The sequence below is a fragment of the Xenopus tropicalis genome, chromosome 9 (assembly GCF_000004195.4).
Source record: "Xenopus tropicalis strain Nigerian chromosome 9, UCB_Xtro_10.0, whole genome shotgun sequence".
NCBI lineage: Eukaryota > Metazoa > Chordata > Amphibia > Anura > Pipidae > Xenopus > Xenopus tropicalis.
Genome location: NC_030685.2, coordinates 62,952,627 through 62,966,322, shown reverse-complemented (window position 1 = coordinate 62,966,322; position 13,696 = coordinate 62,952,627). Strand labels below are relative to the sequence as shown.

Below are 13,696 nucleotides of genomic sequence, written 5' to 3'. Positions count from 1 at the left end.
TTGCAGGAATACAGATTTTAATTGAAGAAGAAGAGACTAAGAAGACAATTTGATAAATATCAAAATGGATAAGAAGAGAAGAAGAAGCAGAAGTCCAGAGAAGACCTCAACTGGTAAGGACAGCAAACCTATTACTAATTATCTATCACTCTGGCACAGGATGGGTACAAACATGATCAAAAATAATTGGTAATTACTATTGGTAACTGCACTGGTGCATTTTTTTAAAAAAAACTTTGTTTTTATTTTCATGTCATCAAACAATTCTGTTACAGTTCTAGTCATCATACAGTACTATTACAATTTTTTATAACAATGTGTTGTCGTTACATGCATGTCTCGTAAGTAATAGTTTGACAGAAAGAAAAATGTAACATTTAAGTTCAACATTTTAGCAAACTTTTGAACTTTTAGCTCATACTTTTTCATCCTGGACTGGGTTCATAGGTTTTGCAGGTACTGGGATGCTTCGGTCAAAAAGTGGGTTTTCTTTGAGTGTTTCTATGTCATACCATGTGGTTTGTCTGAATGTGTAAACCCTGAGGTTTCTAATTGTCTGAGGTAGGGAAGATATGTATATAAGCCATGTGTTGAAATTTTTTTCTGTCATTTGTTCTTTCCTTGTTGTTGCCTCTAGCCAGTCCATGTAAAAAATATGGTGCAGTTTTTGTTTTGCTAGCGTTATTGATGGGATGTGTGGGGTTAGCCATTGATGTAGTATTGTTTTCCGGGCCGCCGCCGACAGCCTCCCTGCCAGTAGTTTTTCAGGTTTAGTTATTATTATTATTAACATTTATTTATAAAGCGCCAACATATTCTGCAGCGCTGGTTAAGAGTGTATATGATTTAGTTGTGCTGAACAGTGCCCATTTTTGTTTTATTTGGGGGGGTTTTCCCCTCATCTGTGCCCAGTACGAGGCTATTTCATGCCAAAAGTCATGTATTTTGGGACATGACCATAGGTTGTGTATTAGGTTGGTTTTTGGGAGGTGACATTTGAGGCATTTATCTGATTGAAGGTTGCCCATTTTATATCTCCTTTCTGGGGTTAAGTAGGAATTATGTAGATTTTGTATTGTCATATCTTGATATTTGCATGTTGTTTTTCGTTGTCTATGTTGGTTAGGGTTCTAATGATTTGATATATATTTGCTGTGTTTTGGTTTTTGTTTTTATCTTTCCAGATTTGGTTTTTTGGGCTGTTTTTGTCCTTTTACGTTAATTGTTTTACAATCTGGGTTGTATAGTGGATTATTTGCATTTGCAGATATATGTGTGGTGTTGTGAAGGGGTATTTTTTGATCATGTCTGCTTGAGATATTATGGTGAGCACTGGTGCATTTATGGAAGTGTCCCGGGCAGGAGAGGGGCAGCCCTAGTGCAAACGTATATACATTGCAGTATCATTACTGCACAAATTCAGAACCCTCAAATGTTAAAACCATCAGTGTCCCAGCCATTTAAAAAGGCAGAGACCAATAGAATTCTAGTTTTACAAATGAGACAGACTCATTGTGTCCTATTTAGGCAAATAGCAAGAAACCTGTGGGTCCCACTGCAGATTTTATTGCCAAAACCCTGGACCTTAACGCATCCAAACACCAGTGTCACCAATGGCCAACAATTTTTTAATCCCAACTGCTCTGTTCATGCAGATCCCTCAAACCATACACAAGAAAGCTAGACATGTCCTCCTTGGGCACCTAGGTCTGAAAGACTCCACTGAAAAAAAATTGTGTAATTAAAGTAAATCAGTAGAGCTGAATGACTGCATATTTCTTAGAACATATAGGGGTATATTTATCATGCTGAGTAAAAAGTGGAGTGAAGCATTACCAGTGATGTTGCCTAGGGCAGAAAATTTATGTTTTACTCCACTCTTTACACAGCATTACAAATATACCTAATAAGTTATATCTATGGAATGAACTTTAAATTAAATATTTTTTTATTCCCCTAGAAGGAAGAGCAAAGAAGAGGTATCGAGTGGAGGCCATAACACCGCCGGCCCTCGATATCAACAATTACCAGCTGATAAAAAAGCTTGGTGAAGGCTCTTTTGGCAAGGTGAGTAATCAGGAGCCAGCGCAGTCAGAGCTAACTCCCAGAAAATCCCAATATGTTCTATTCATTGCTATAGTATATTTAGAATTGTATTTATAAAATAGCAAACTCTAACCTTTACCCATTAATGAATACACTTCTAGAGATCACATAAGAATAAATAGAAACAGTAATTTTTCTATAGGGAGCTCTAATTTCACACTTGATAAATCTGCCCTCAATGATAATGGGATAAAGGGGGGATACAGAATATTTCAATTTCTACTTCCATTTATTGTTTCCATCAATACACTTTTGAAAAGATTTATACTATCAGGCACCATTTCTAAGAATTGTCCCATTTAAGACATCAGTAATATCAGATTCACTCATGTCCTTACAAGGGACCAAGTAATAATGATTTCCTTCTTGCTTCTTTTGTAGGTGATGCTGGCTTCTTATGCCATCAAGAAGCAACACGTTGCCTTGAAGATGATCGAGAAGGAAGAGGAGATGAGCCACAAAGACATCAGGAAGGAGGCTGCGATACTGCGGTTAGGAAGGATATGTCCGTTTCTTATACGGGCATATGCAACCTTCCAAACTGAGGTACAGGACAGTGAGTTTACTAAGGGATTATTTTCCTCTTCCCAAGAATGCTTACATTGCTAATAAAAGTATTTCACATAATATATTTACAGTTACTCAGTAGATGGACACTATACATTTTATATTCTTCTTTCCTGCCGGTTTTGTTGGCACAGAGCACATGTAGAGGGGATGGGGGGTGGGCAGCAATAGAGCAAGAGCAAATACAGGGGGGTGCAAATTTCTATTGCAGGGGACCCATAGATGCTACTGGTTTTGCCGAACCTGTAGTTATATTTCTGTGTTAATTATTAAAAGAAATTGTATAAATTCTGTTCCTCTGTTTTGACCTAATTCTATACTTTACCTTTTGTTTTATAACAAGTCACTCGTATTATATGTCATGGAGTATGCCAGAGGCGGAACGCTGCAACAGCTTATCGAGCGTCAGGAATATTTCACCAGCCATGAAGTGCGGTAAGTAACAAGTTCCTTGAGACAACCTTTGGAGGTGGTGGGAGCTCCAGGTTCCCCCTAATTTACCAAAAGAGACAGGATAAGTGTCTTATGATTTCTATTTTATTTACTTTTACAGGTTTTATTCAGCAGAAATATTCCTGGGATTACAGTATCTGCAAAAGTATGGGGTTGTTCATCGGTAAGAACATTCCTCTCTTTTTTTTTTAATCTCTGTTTCTGGGCCTATTTCCCATCCCTCTTCAGATGTCTTATCCTGCTTATTTTAGCTACTATCTTGCAAAAACGATGGAACAACAAACCCCATTGTGAATAAAAACCTGGCAATGGATTTGTAACATGGGTAGATAAGGGTAGATTTTGGTGGGGCCATTACTCCCCCAGATAAGGCACAAGGTTCAGGGTTAGGGCATTGGTACATGGGGTGATAAGTCGCCTTGCGATAAATCTTTGTTACTGCTGGCGACTAATCTCCCCGCAATGCCATCCCACCGGCAAGTATGTAAATCGCCATTGGGATGGCATATGCGTCGCTTAATTTCATCACACACCTACAACTGTTTGACTGAAATTAAATAGAAATTATTGGCATTCTATGATCAGGCAAAGTGTTATTTGCTAATGCTATCTGAACAGATCATGATAACATGATGACACAGAAAGGTAGATAAATACTATCTTAGTTCATGAAGCCTCATTTCACTTTATTGTGTCTATTCCTGTAACCTCTTTTTACTATGCGACTTCTCAATATCATACCCCTATTTTTTTGTTGTTTTATTTCTGCATAATTAGTAAAACTCTTTCCCTTTCCTTATCTTCTGCTTTTACATCTCATCTGAATGGACTCCTATCTTTCCCAGTCACTTTCTCTGACTTATTATAGTTACAGTAACAGAATTATAACTAATATATGCCTTACAGAGACCTTGATACAGAAAACATCTTGCTGAATGAAGAGGGCCACGTGAAGATCGCCGATTTTGGCCTAGCATGTATTAACCAGTTAGGCTCAAAGGCCTATCATGGTATAGCTGGAGCATCAGGATATATGGCCCCTGAGGTATGACACTTCATTTACAGGGATACTGGCATGTCTTGGCACTGTGCTTTATTGAATATAATTACTCCTCTTTATTTATGCTCTTATTATTCCCATAGGTAAAGTATGCATTTTACTATAATGGCATTTGTAATGTTAATTTAATTTAAATATTTTGAAAGAACAGGGAGAAGTGATTCACAGGCCACAGACTAGACCAAATAGTATTGGTACCAAAGGCAAATAATACTTGACTCAGCCCCCTGCCTCTTGCCACCCAAACTGCTCACTCATCCACCTCTCTGCAGCTCAATCTACACACTAAACACACAAACTGCTTGTATATATATATATATATATATATATATATATATATATATATATATATATATATATATAATGTTCTTTCTGTAGTGAGTAGACAATAACTACTCAGTCTCTAATAAATCTGACCCAAAGTGCTTGCATAGCTCGCTTAAGGCCCAGGCATTCCCAACCTACCTGTTATACCTGTTTTATTGAAGCATTAATATGGTTTGCTTAAACTGGGTGGTAATTTTAGAAATCCATTATTTGAGCAGTTACAGATGAGGCAGGAATAATATAAAGAATTATTTGAGAATGTTTTTGCTATTTGATAAATTATCTTTTCTCTTAAGGTTTTGGCAGACACTGCATACGACGCATCGGCAGACTGGTGGTCATTCGGTGTTGTCGTTTATGAAATGGCCACCGGCAAGCTGCCCTTTTCACCAGCTGGAACCACTCAAGAACAACTAGAGACCATCATGAGCAGGGAGCCATATTATCCTAAACATGTTAGGCCAGAATTGTGCGACTTCATAAAACAGGTTGGTAAAAAGGCATTGAGATTCTAACTGAACTGGGGCTGCTTGGGCCTCAGTGTACTTAAATAAATGCAAGGACTTATTTTGAATCCTAGTCCACACATGGCTGCTGCCATTACAGTAATCCTGTTGCTTAAATCATAGGAAGTCCCGTGTCCTCAGTATCCAAATGTCCATCTCCCTTATGGCTTTATTTGGGCTTCAAATATCCTGATTACCTACAGTTAATATGTTAAATAGTCTATTATGATTGCACAGCTATGTTTAGGGTTGCCACATTTGCCAGGATTTAAACCTGGACAAAGAGGCCTTGAAAAAACTAGCTTTCCAGGTAAAAACCCGGACAAAAAAGCCAACAAAGCCTTTAGCTATGAATGTTTTTGTTCTTTTTTTCTCGTGTAAATATTTTACTGAATGGTATACAGCGAAATAACTGCAATTTTTTAAAACAATTATTCATTATATTTTTTTAGCTTTTGAAGAAGAAGGCCGAACATCGCCTTGGAGTGTGCGCCAATGTCCAGGACCACCCTTTTTTTTCTTCAGTCAAGTGGAAGAATGTAAAAAAACAACGACTGGAACCCCCTCTTACACCAACAATTGTAAGTGCAAAACTGAATCCAGCAATGTGATGGTACTGAGCATTCCCCCAGAACTAACATAGTACTGATCATCCCACACTCAGAGTAACTATTTCATAAGTAATGTTTCTGCCTATTGCTGCACATTATTTCAGTCTTGTTCTGATCCTGTGTGCAATAGACTTTATGTGGTTGTGTGAGACATTTCATAGACAATTAACTAAAAAAACACAAACATTACGATGTTGGGCGCCAGGTAGGTACCTCTCCTGCCTACCCCTAGTACACGCTCCCTTGTCATTGCCCCCACCACTTCTCCTTAAGAAAATCATTACATGGTCTCAGATTTCACAAATGACTCCTTGCCCTGTGTGCTATTTCCCCTTACCATTTATGACTGATAGGGAGAGGTGCTGTAGAGTAGAATTTTTTAGGAGAGGTAAATATTGGGGACAGTTGCAGGGTAGGAAAAAAGCTTTTGATGTAAAATAAAAATACTATTTAGTTTTTTAGGCATAAAATGACATCATCATTTTTCATTTCATCTATCTTTGCAATAATAGCAATAAAACAAAACAATTGTTCATCTCTTACTTCACTTACTAGGTGTACTTACTAGGCTGAAGTGAATAATTATTGTATAACTGTGTTGTTTCATTCTTTCTTATAGAAACCAATTGATAGGCTCAGCAACATCCCCTTCCCAGAATACAACATCACTGGGACTTGCATGATAAAGGACCTCGCCTACATAGATCCAACTTGGCTGGACAAATAATTCATCTTTGTCCCACCAGCAAGGTAGAGGTTTGAGGTAGGCTAACATATTATTTCTAGAATGAATAATTGAGTTAAGAAATTTTAAAATTCTATTTCAGAAAATATCCCTGTGCTAAACACAGTTCTTTTGAGCTCTATTGACTATGCTGATTTTTTGATGTTTGGTGGTATCACCACAGGAGAGGAGGTAAGGTGGGCATAAAGAACTCATCTATAGACATCTAATAAGCATTTACTATTGGTATACAAATTCCCCAGCCTCCCACCCCTGAGTTACGTAGGGTTGAAAAAAGACCAGAGTCCATCAAGTTCAACCCTTCCAAGTAAACCCAGCACACACAACCTATACTTACCAATCTATACACTCACATAAACTATATATACAACCACTAATACTAACTGTAGATATTAGTATCACAATAGCCTTGGATATTGTGATTGTTCAAGAACTCATCCAGGCCCCTCTTAAAGGCATTAACAGAATCTGCCAATCTGGAAAATACGTTTTTAATTTTACCAAAACACAATTGGGGTGTTCTTTCTGACCTTTAGTGAGGCTCTGCAACAGAGGAAGGCCCTCACTTATCATACTATGAGTGGGTAAAAGTAAGTCTGGAAGTGAATCATTCTTTATGCCTTGCATTCTTCATTCTTAATTTCTTATTAATATATAGTATTTATATACAGTACCAAAGGCAGTTACCGGCAAAAACCTTGTGACAAACTTGCCTATGTACATTTTCATAGCACAAAGGGACCTTCCGTTAACTCGGGGAAAAATACCTTTATTCTCCAAGCAGGCTTTCTTAAATAATAAAAAGTTTGCCAGAAGACATGAGCAATCATAAATGTACCTCTAAAACTCTGTATTAGCAGCAGTTCTTTACCAGAATATTTTTTGCAGATTGATTCCCATCAAATGACCATCCAAAAGCTGTGCAGCCATTCCACCATACTATCCGCTAACACCTGGCTTACTCCTCCACTTCTCCATCCTTTGATATGAGGTAAGTGTATCAATCCTTCAACAACCAACACAAGCACATGTTGTTTATTGCCATTTTCTATCACTGACTTTTATAACTTGTTACTTCGCCTTCCTACTTTGGTTGCCAGTCAAGATAAGTCAAACAACACGAGTCAAACTTTGAATCTACGATACTAGCAGACTATTATTTGTGTGCCAGAGACATAAATTCTATACTCCCTGGCAAAAGAATTAATAAGTGGAAATGACCCTAATTCAGGCCACCCTGACCAACCTGTCAGCTCATTGCAGGCAATAACTGTAATTTACTGATTGATATACCTGTTCTGCTCTATCTTATTAAACCTAAAAAGCCTTGATCTCACCTCCTTTCTTTTTCACAGGAAGGTTCTAAATACCAACTGACCTAATAAGTGCAGGTTTGTAGCACTGTGGGATAGGTAAGTATCACCACCAGAGAAAGTACTTATATGCTTTTGACATACTTTCTTAATTAAGATTTATATATTGCTAGTAGCCACAGAGCTAAATTCCATCATAAATCTGATGCCACAAATATACTTCCACCACAATGGCACAGATGCAGGAAACATACAATGTCTAAAAGATCCTATGCCCAGACATATATCATCTGGAATATTGTCATCTAAGTACTTACTGGTGGTTATTTGTTGTTTTTGTTCTAAGTTTGAAAAAAAAACCAAAAAAAAAAACCAAAAAAAAACTTTCCCTCCTTCCCGTGTTAATGCTAACCAGTTACTGTTTTACCTTTCTTTCCCTTTCCTTTCTTTTCCTTCCCCAGTTTTTATAGCCTGTGTTGCCAACAGAGAGGAGGGTTGGGGGTGGGCCTATATGGTGGCCTGTGACTAGTTAATCTTCCATCTTTAGACAGTCACAAGCCACCATGGTGCCCTCTGTTGTCACCTTCATCTACACCAACACTATTAGAATAACCTTGTTAATAACAACTTAAGGATGATAAAATAGTTTTTATAACAGCAAAACTAGCCCCTGATAATAATAGTTTTATTATAATTGGCTTATTAACTTTAACAACCAGGTTTGTGCTGTTATCAGAGGGGAGGGTTGGGGGCGGGCATAGCTGGTGACCTGTGACTGGCTAATCTTCAGCCAGTCACAGGCCATTATGGTTCCCCTCTGTTGACACCTCAACCTACATCTAACAATATTAAAATTACAGTATTACCAACATCCTAAAGATGATAAAATCGGATTTATAATAGCAAAACAAGCCCCTGAAAATAATAGAATAAAAGCTTATTAATTTTATCAACCAACTTTTTAACTTAGCTTTCAGCTTATTAATGCTCTGCTGTCATTAGAGTGGAGGAGGGTTGGGGGCGGGCATAGCTGGTAGCCCGTGATTTGCTAATTTTTAATGTTTGGCCAGTCACAAGCCAAAATGGTACCCTTCTGATGACACCTCAACCTACATTTAACAATATTAGAACTACCCTGTTACCAGCATGTTAAGGATGCTAAAATAGGATTTATACCAGCAAACAAGCCCTTGATAATAGTAGGAAGCTTATTAACTTTACCAACCAGACACATAATTAATAACCTTCAAATGGTAAAAGCATATTATATTATTTAAGGGTTGAATTTAATTGTATTAATTCAATAAACACTAAAAAATCTGTTTTAATTTATTAAAGTTATTTAATATGTTCATTTAAAGTAACCAAGCACAAAAATAGAAGTTGTATAAGGCTCACAATATAATGCGCCCAGTGTTGGTGCTGATACGCCAAACCTTCCGCAAGGCAAAATATATAAAAACAGGGTTAGGCTTTCACAAGGACCCGCTCAGGTCAGTAAGCGAAGATAAATTTATTATCAAAATGTCCTCAAAAAAGTCTAATGTTTCTATGAACAAGTGCACACAGCAGGAAACACATCAGGATATTTGTGAAAAGATTTTTCTTTCTTTTTACTCCTCTTACTGGCCTGAAGAGATCCCAAATGCCCACCCCCTTTTTCTTAATTTAGCCAAAATCCTTATTTCCAACCAATATAAAGGGTCCTTTCAAATTTATTAGAAATACATTTCCATAACATTTAAAAAGAAAGTAAGGATGCCCCTCACCATACCATTGGTCCAGAAAATAAGAATAAATCAAACATAAAAAAACCTGCCAGATAATTCCCTATGAGAATATTTTCAACATCTTAAACATGTGGCAATGGATACAAATAGTAATTCATCACTCTAGGTTGATTCCCAGTGTTTCATTGCCATGATCTGTGATATCACTAGAGGGAGGGAAAGGGGTGGGCATAGCTAGTGGGCTGTGACTGTCATTTTTTGCCCATCACAGCCCACTAGTGGCATCCCTCTGGTGATATCACAAGTCAAAAGACTTTACTTTTACTTTGAACTCATCTTTCTGATCAGTTTGTCATTTCTACCTTTTTAGCTAAAATGAATCTTAGCAAATGCTCAGTTAGGCCCATAATAATATGATAGCAGTTCTAGAATATTTTTAAACCTAAACAATTTACAACCTAAAAAATAGTACGTAAAAATAAAAACACAGTATTACTGGCCTGAAAAGATCCCAAATACCTACCCCCTTCTTTTTAATTTAGCCAAAATCCTTATTTCCAACCAATATCAAGGGTCCTTTCAAATTTATTAGAAATACATTTCCATAACATTTAGAAAGAAAGTAAGGATGCCCCTCACCCTACCATTGGTCCAGAAAATTAGAATAACTCAAACATAAAAAAACCTGCCAGGTAATTCCCTATGAGAATATTTTCAACATCTTAAACATGTGGCAATGGATACAAATAGTAATTCATCACTCTAGGTTGATTCCCAGTGTTTCATTGCCATGATCTGTGATATCACTAGAGGGAGGGAGAGGGGTGGGCATAGCTAGTGGGCTGTGACTGTCATTTTTTGCCCATCACAGCCCACTAGTGGCATCCCTCTGGTGATATCACAAGTCAAAAGACTTTACTTTTACTTTGAACTCATCTTTCTGATCAAACAGTTTGTCATTTCTACCTATTTAACTAAAATGAATCTTAGCAAATGCTCAGGTAGGCCCATAATAATGTGATAGCAGGTCTAGTATATTTTTAAACCTAAACAATTTACACCCTAAAAATAGTATGTAAAAATAAAAACACAGTATTACTGGCCTTAAGAAATCCCAAATGCCTACCCCTTTCTTCTTAATTTAGCCAAAATCCTTATTTCCAACCAATATAAATGATCCTTTCAAATTTATTAGAAATACATTTCCATAACATTTAGAAAGTAAGGATGCCCCTCACCCTACCATTGGTCCAGAAAATAAGAATAAATCAAACATAAAAAAACCTGCCAGATAATTCCCTATGAGAATATTTTCAATATCTTAAACATGCGGCAATGGATACAAATAGTAATTCATCACTCTAGGTTGATTCCCAGTGTTTCATTGCCATGATCTGTGATATCACTAGAGGGAAGGGAAAGGGGTGGGCATAGCTAGTGGGCTGTGACTGTCATTTTTTGCCCATCACAGCCCACTAGTGGCGTCCCTCTGGTGATATCACAAGTCAAAACACTTTACTTTTACTTTGAACTCATCTTTGTGATCAGTTTGTCATTTCTACCTTTTTAGCTAAAATGAATCTTAGCAAATGCTCAGTTAGGCCCATAATAATGTGATAACAGTTCTAGTATATTTTTAAACCTAAACAATTTACAACCTAAAAAAATAGTACATAAAAATAAAAACACAGTATTACTGGCCTGAAGAGATCCCAAATACCTACCCCCTTCTTCTTATTTTAGCCAAAGTCCTTATTTCCAACCAATATAAAGGGTCCTTTCAAATTTATTAGAAATACATTTCCATAACATTTAGAAAGTAAGGATGCCCCTCACCCTCCCATTGGTCCAGAAAATTAGAATAAATCAAACATAAAAAACCTGCCAGATAATTCCCTATGAGAACATTAAACATGTGGCAATGGATACAAATAGTAATTCATCACTCTAGGTTGATTCCCAGTGTTTCATTGCCATGATCTGTGATATCACTAGAGGGAAGGGAGAGGGGTGGGCATAGCTAGTGGGCTGTGACTGTGTTATGTGTAAATTTTTTGCCAATCACAGACCACTAGTGGCATCCCCCTAGTGACAACACAAAAAGAAGTCAAAAGATTTTATTTTTACTTCTCTTTTTAACTTTTTAGCTATGTAGGCCCATAATAATGTGATAGAAGTTCCATTTTGGTATATGTTTATGCCTAAACCCTTTAAACCCTAGAAAATAGTTACATACGTAAAAATAAAAACACAGTATTCTACAAATCTACCACTTGTGCAGACTTTATTATGGTCTGTGATATCAGTAGAGGGGAGGGATGGAGGTGGGCATAGCTAGTTGGTTGTGATTGGCCATGTGTCATTTTTGGCCAATAACAATCCACTATTGGCATCCCTCCATTGACCTCATAAACCACACCTAAGATTTAACTTCTCTTTCATATGAAACAGTTTATAATTGATCAAGCAATTGATCAGATAAAACAGGATTTATCATAGTCTGTGATATCACTAGAGGCGAGGGCTGGGGGTGGGCATAGCTAGTGGCCTGTGGTTGGTCAACTTTTAAAATCTATGACCAATCACAAGCCACCAGCGGCACCCCTCGAGTGATATCACAAACTAAAACATTAGATATTGTTTATTAACAAGATTTAATCAACTTCCAAGAACAAATTAGAAAACCAGTACCTGTATTATTGCAGCAAACGGGTGATCCCAACTTTATTCCAAGGTGCTTTACAAATGATCGAACGTTTCAGGACCAACGCGGCCTTTCCTCAATGATTTTTAACTTCCACAAATGCTCCTGGTATTAAAAACACATCTTATCAATTGAATCAACCAAACCCATAATAATACAGATTCATACACACCATAAAGGCATAAAGATGTAAATAGAAAATGAATTTATTTGAGAGAGTGTAGGTAATCAGATATATATATATATAAACACTTGTACAAACAGTTACTGTTTCTTAGATAACAGTCAGGCCTTGGAGTTGAAATGAAACCAGAACTAAGATGTAAAAATAAAATATTTCTGTAACATGGGGAATATACTTCTCTGTTGCTTGCTGGAGCTGTTCCCTGGTCACCCAGCTACACCTCCAAATATGAGATAAATGTATGATTATGTATATATAGGACACTTCACTTCCTTGTGCGTAGACTCATTTAAGAAATATATGTCTCCATTGGTTGCTGGAATCTTTTTCTGGTCCCCTATGAATGTGAGATAATCATATGATTAGTAAAATGAAGACTTATAATTACATTCTCTCACTCATCACATACAAATTGTTCCCACCACTGCTCTGCCCCCTGTACTGAAAGTGAGCTCCCAGTGCGGCCGGCCATGCTGAGGCACAGAGAGTACTCACTCACTAGCTCTGTTAGCTTGCACCTCTGGTGGGAGGGACCATTTTTATGTGATAGATGCCCTTTAAGTATTGTTAACTATTTACTATATATATGCTATATGATAAAATAATATACATGCCAGCTTGTTAACTCTTTTGCCCTCTCTGCTTCTCACTACATATTTCCCCCTAAACTCCCTCAATGTTCCTGTCACTCTCTAACCTATGTGATCCATGGCAACCGGCTTTACATATAAACACTCTGACTTCATGTTTCCCTTTTAATCTGTGTATATATACATTTACTTTGAGAAAGGCTGCTGCTGTGGCTGAAACGTCAGTTCCTGTAATTTTTACCTAAATAAATCACTGAATATTTTCACCATAAGTCCTGAGTGATGAGATCCATTTTTTGTTTACTATATATACATTTATGTACAAACACCTGCATGTCTTGTATTATCTGTTGTTTCAAATCAATAAAAATATTTGGTAAACCTCAAAATGGTTTGTTTGTGTTTTTATTTATTCCACTAAATACAATGCTTGGGACCTGGAGTTTCCCAGATAAGGGGGTTTTCTGTCATTTGGATCACCATGCCATTAGTCTTCTAGACCAGATAACAGCAGAACCCCAGAAAACATCCTGCAGAACACAAAAAGATAGGTGACAGTGGCAGCGTAATTTAATCTGCAATACTTTAAGGGCTCTAGCACTGCCAGCCTCATTATGTAACTTAGAAATATTAGGGTTTTAAGGGTTTCTTTTTGGAATGAAAATACAATAAACCCTCCATTTACAAAGCTCTCAGGCAATGCACCTAGCCCAGTTTATTCTTTATAATATTGCTCCCCCTTTCAAGGATGCAGTTCCACCATGAAGCTTTAATGTACTGCTACTGGGTTTCCAAAAAGC

At 37.1% G+C, this 13,696-nt stretch overlaps 1 protein-coding gene and 2 long non-coding RNA genes across 3 annotated transcripts; 2 read left to right on the top strand and 1 right to left on the bottom strand.

Moving 5' to 3' along the window:
• Nucleotides 1–2,502: 2,502 nt before the first annotated feature.
• Nucleotides 2,503–4,223, top strand: LOC116407512 (putative protein kinase C delta type homolog). The gene is made up of 4 exons (XM_031892849.1): nt 2,503–2,652; nt 3,017–3,108; nt 3,227–3,289; nt 4,033–4,223. The coding sequence occupies exons 1-4, from the start codon at nt 2,536–2,538 to the stop codon at nt 4,175–4,177; spliced, it is 417 nt and encodes a 138-aa protein (XP_031748709.1). The 5' UTR covers nt 2,503–2,535; the 3' UTR covers nt 4,178–4,223.
• LOC101734647 lies at nt 2,669–13,467 on the bottom strand. Its single transcript, XR_004220378.1, has 3 exons — nt 12,482–13,467; nt 12,110–12,227; nt 2,669–3,165 (listed from the first exon to the last, which is right to left on the bottom strand). It is a non-coding gene; the product is annotated as an uncharacterized LOC101734647 (long non-coding RNA).
• Nucleotides 6,284–8,425, top strand: LOC116407515. The gene is made up of 3 exons (XR_004220377.1): nt 6,284–6,393; nt 7,264–7,366; nt 7,731–8,425. It is a non-coding gene; the product is annotated as an uncharacterized LOC116407515 (long non-coding RNA).
• Nucleotides 13,468–13,696: the final 229 nt, after the last annotated feature.

Excerpts from the sequence above, each read along its gene's own strand:
- LOC116407512 (XM_031892849.1), top strand. The coding sequence starts at position 2,536 with ATGATCGAGAAGGAAGAGGAGATGAGCCACAAAGACATCAGGAAGGAG. Across the intron at positions 2,653-3,016 it reads ATGCAACCTTCCAAACTGAG|TCACTCGTATTATATGTCAT; the intron begins GTACAGGACAGT and ends TTTTATAACAAG. Across the intron at positions 3,109-3,226 it reads TTCACCAGCCATGAAGTGCG|GTTTTATTCAGCAGAAATAT; the intron begins GTAAGTAACAAG and ends TTACTTTTACAG.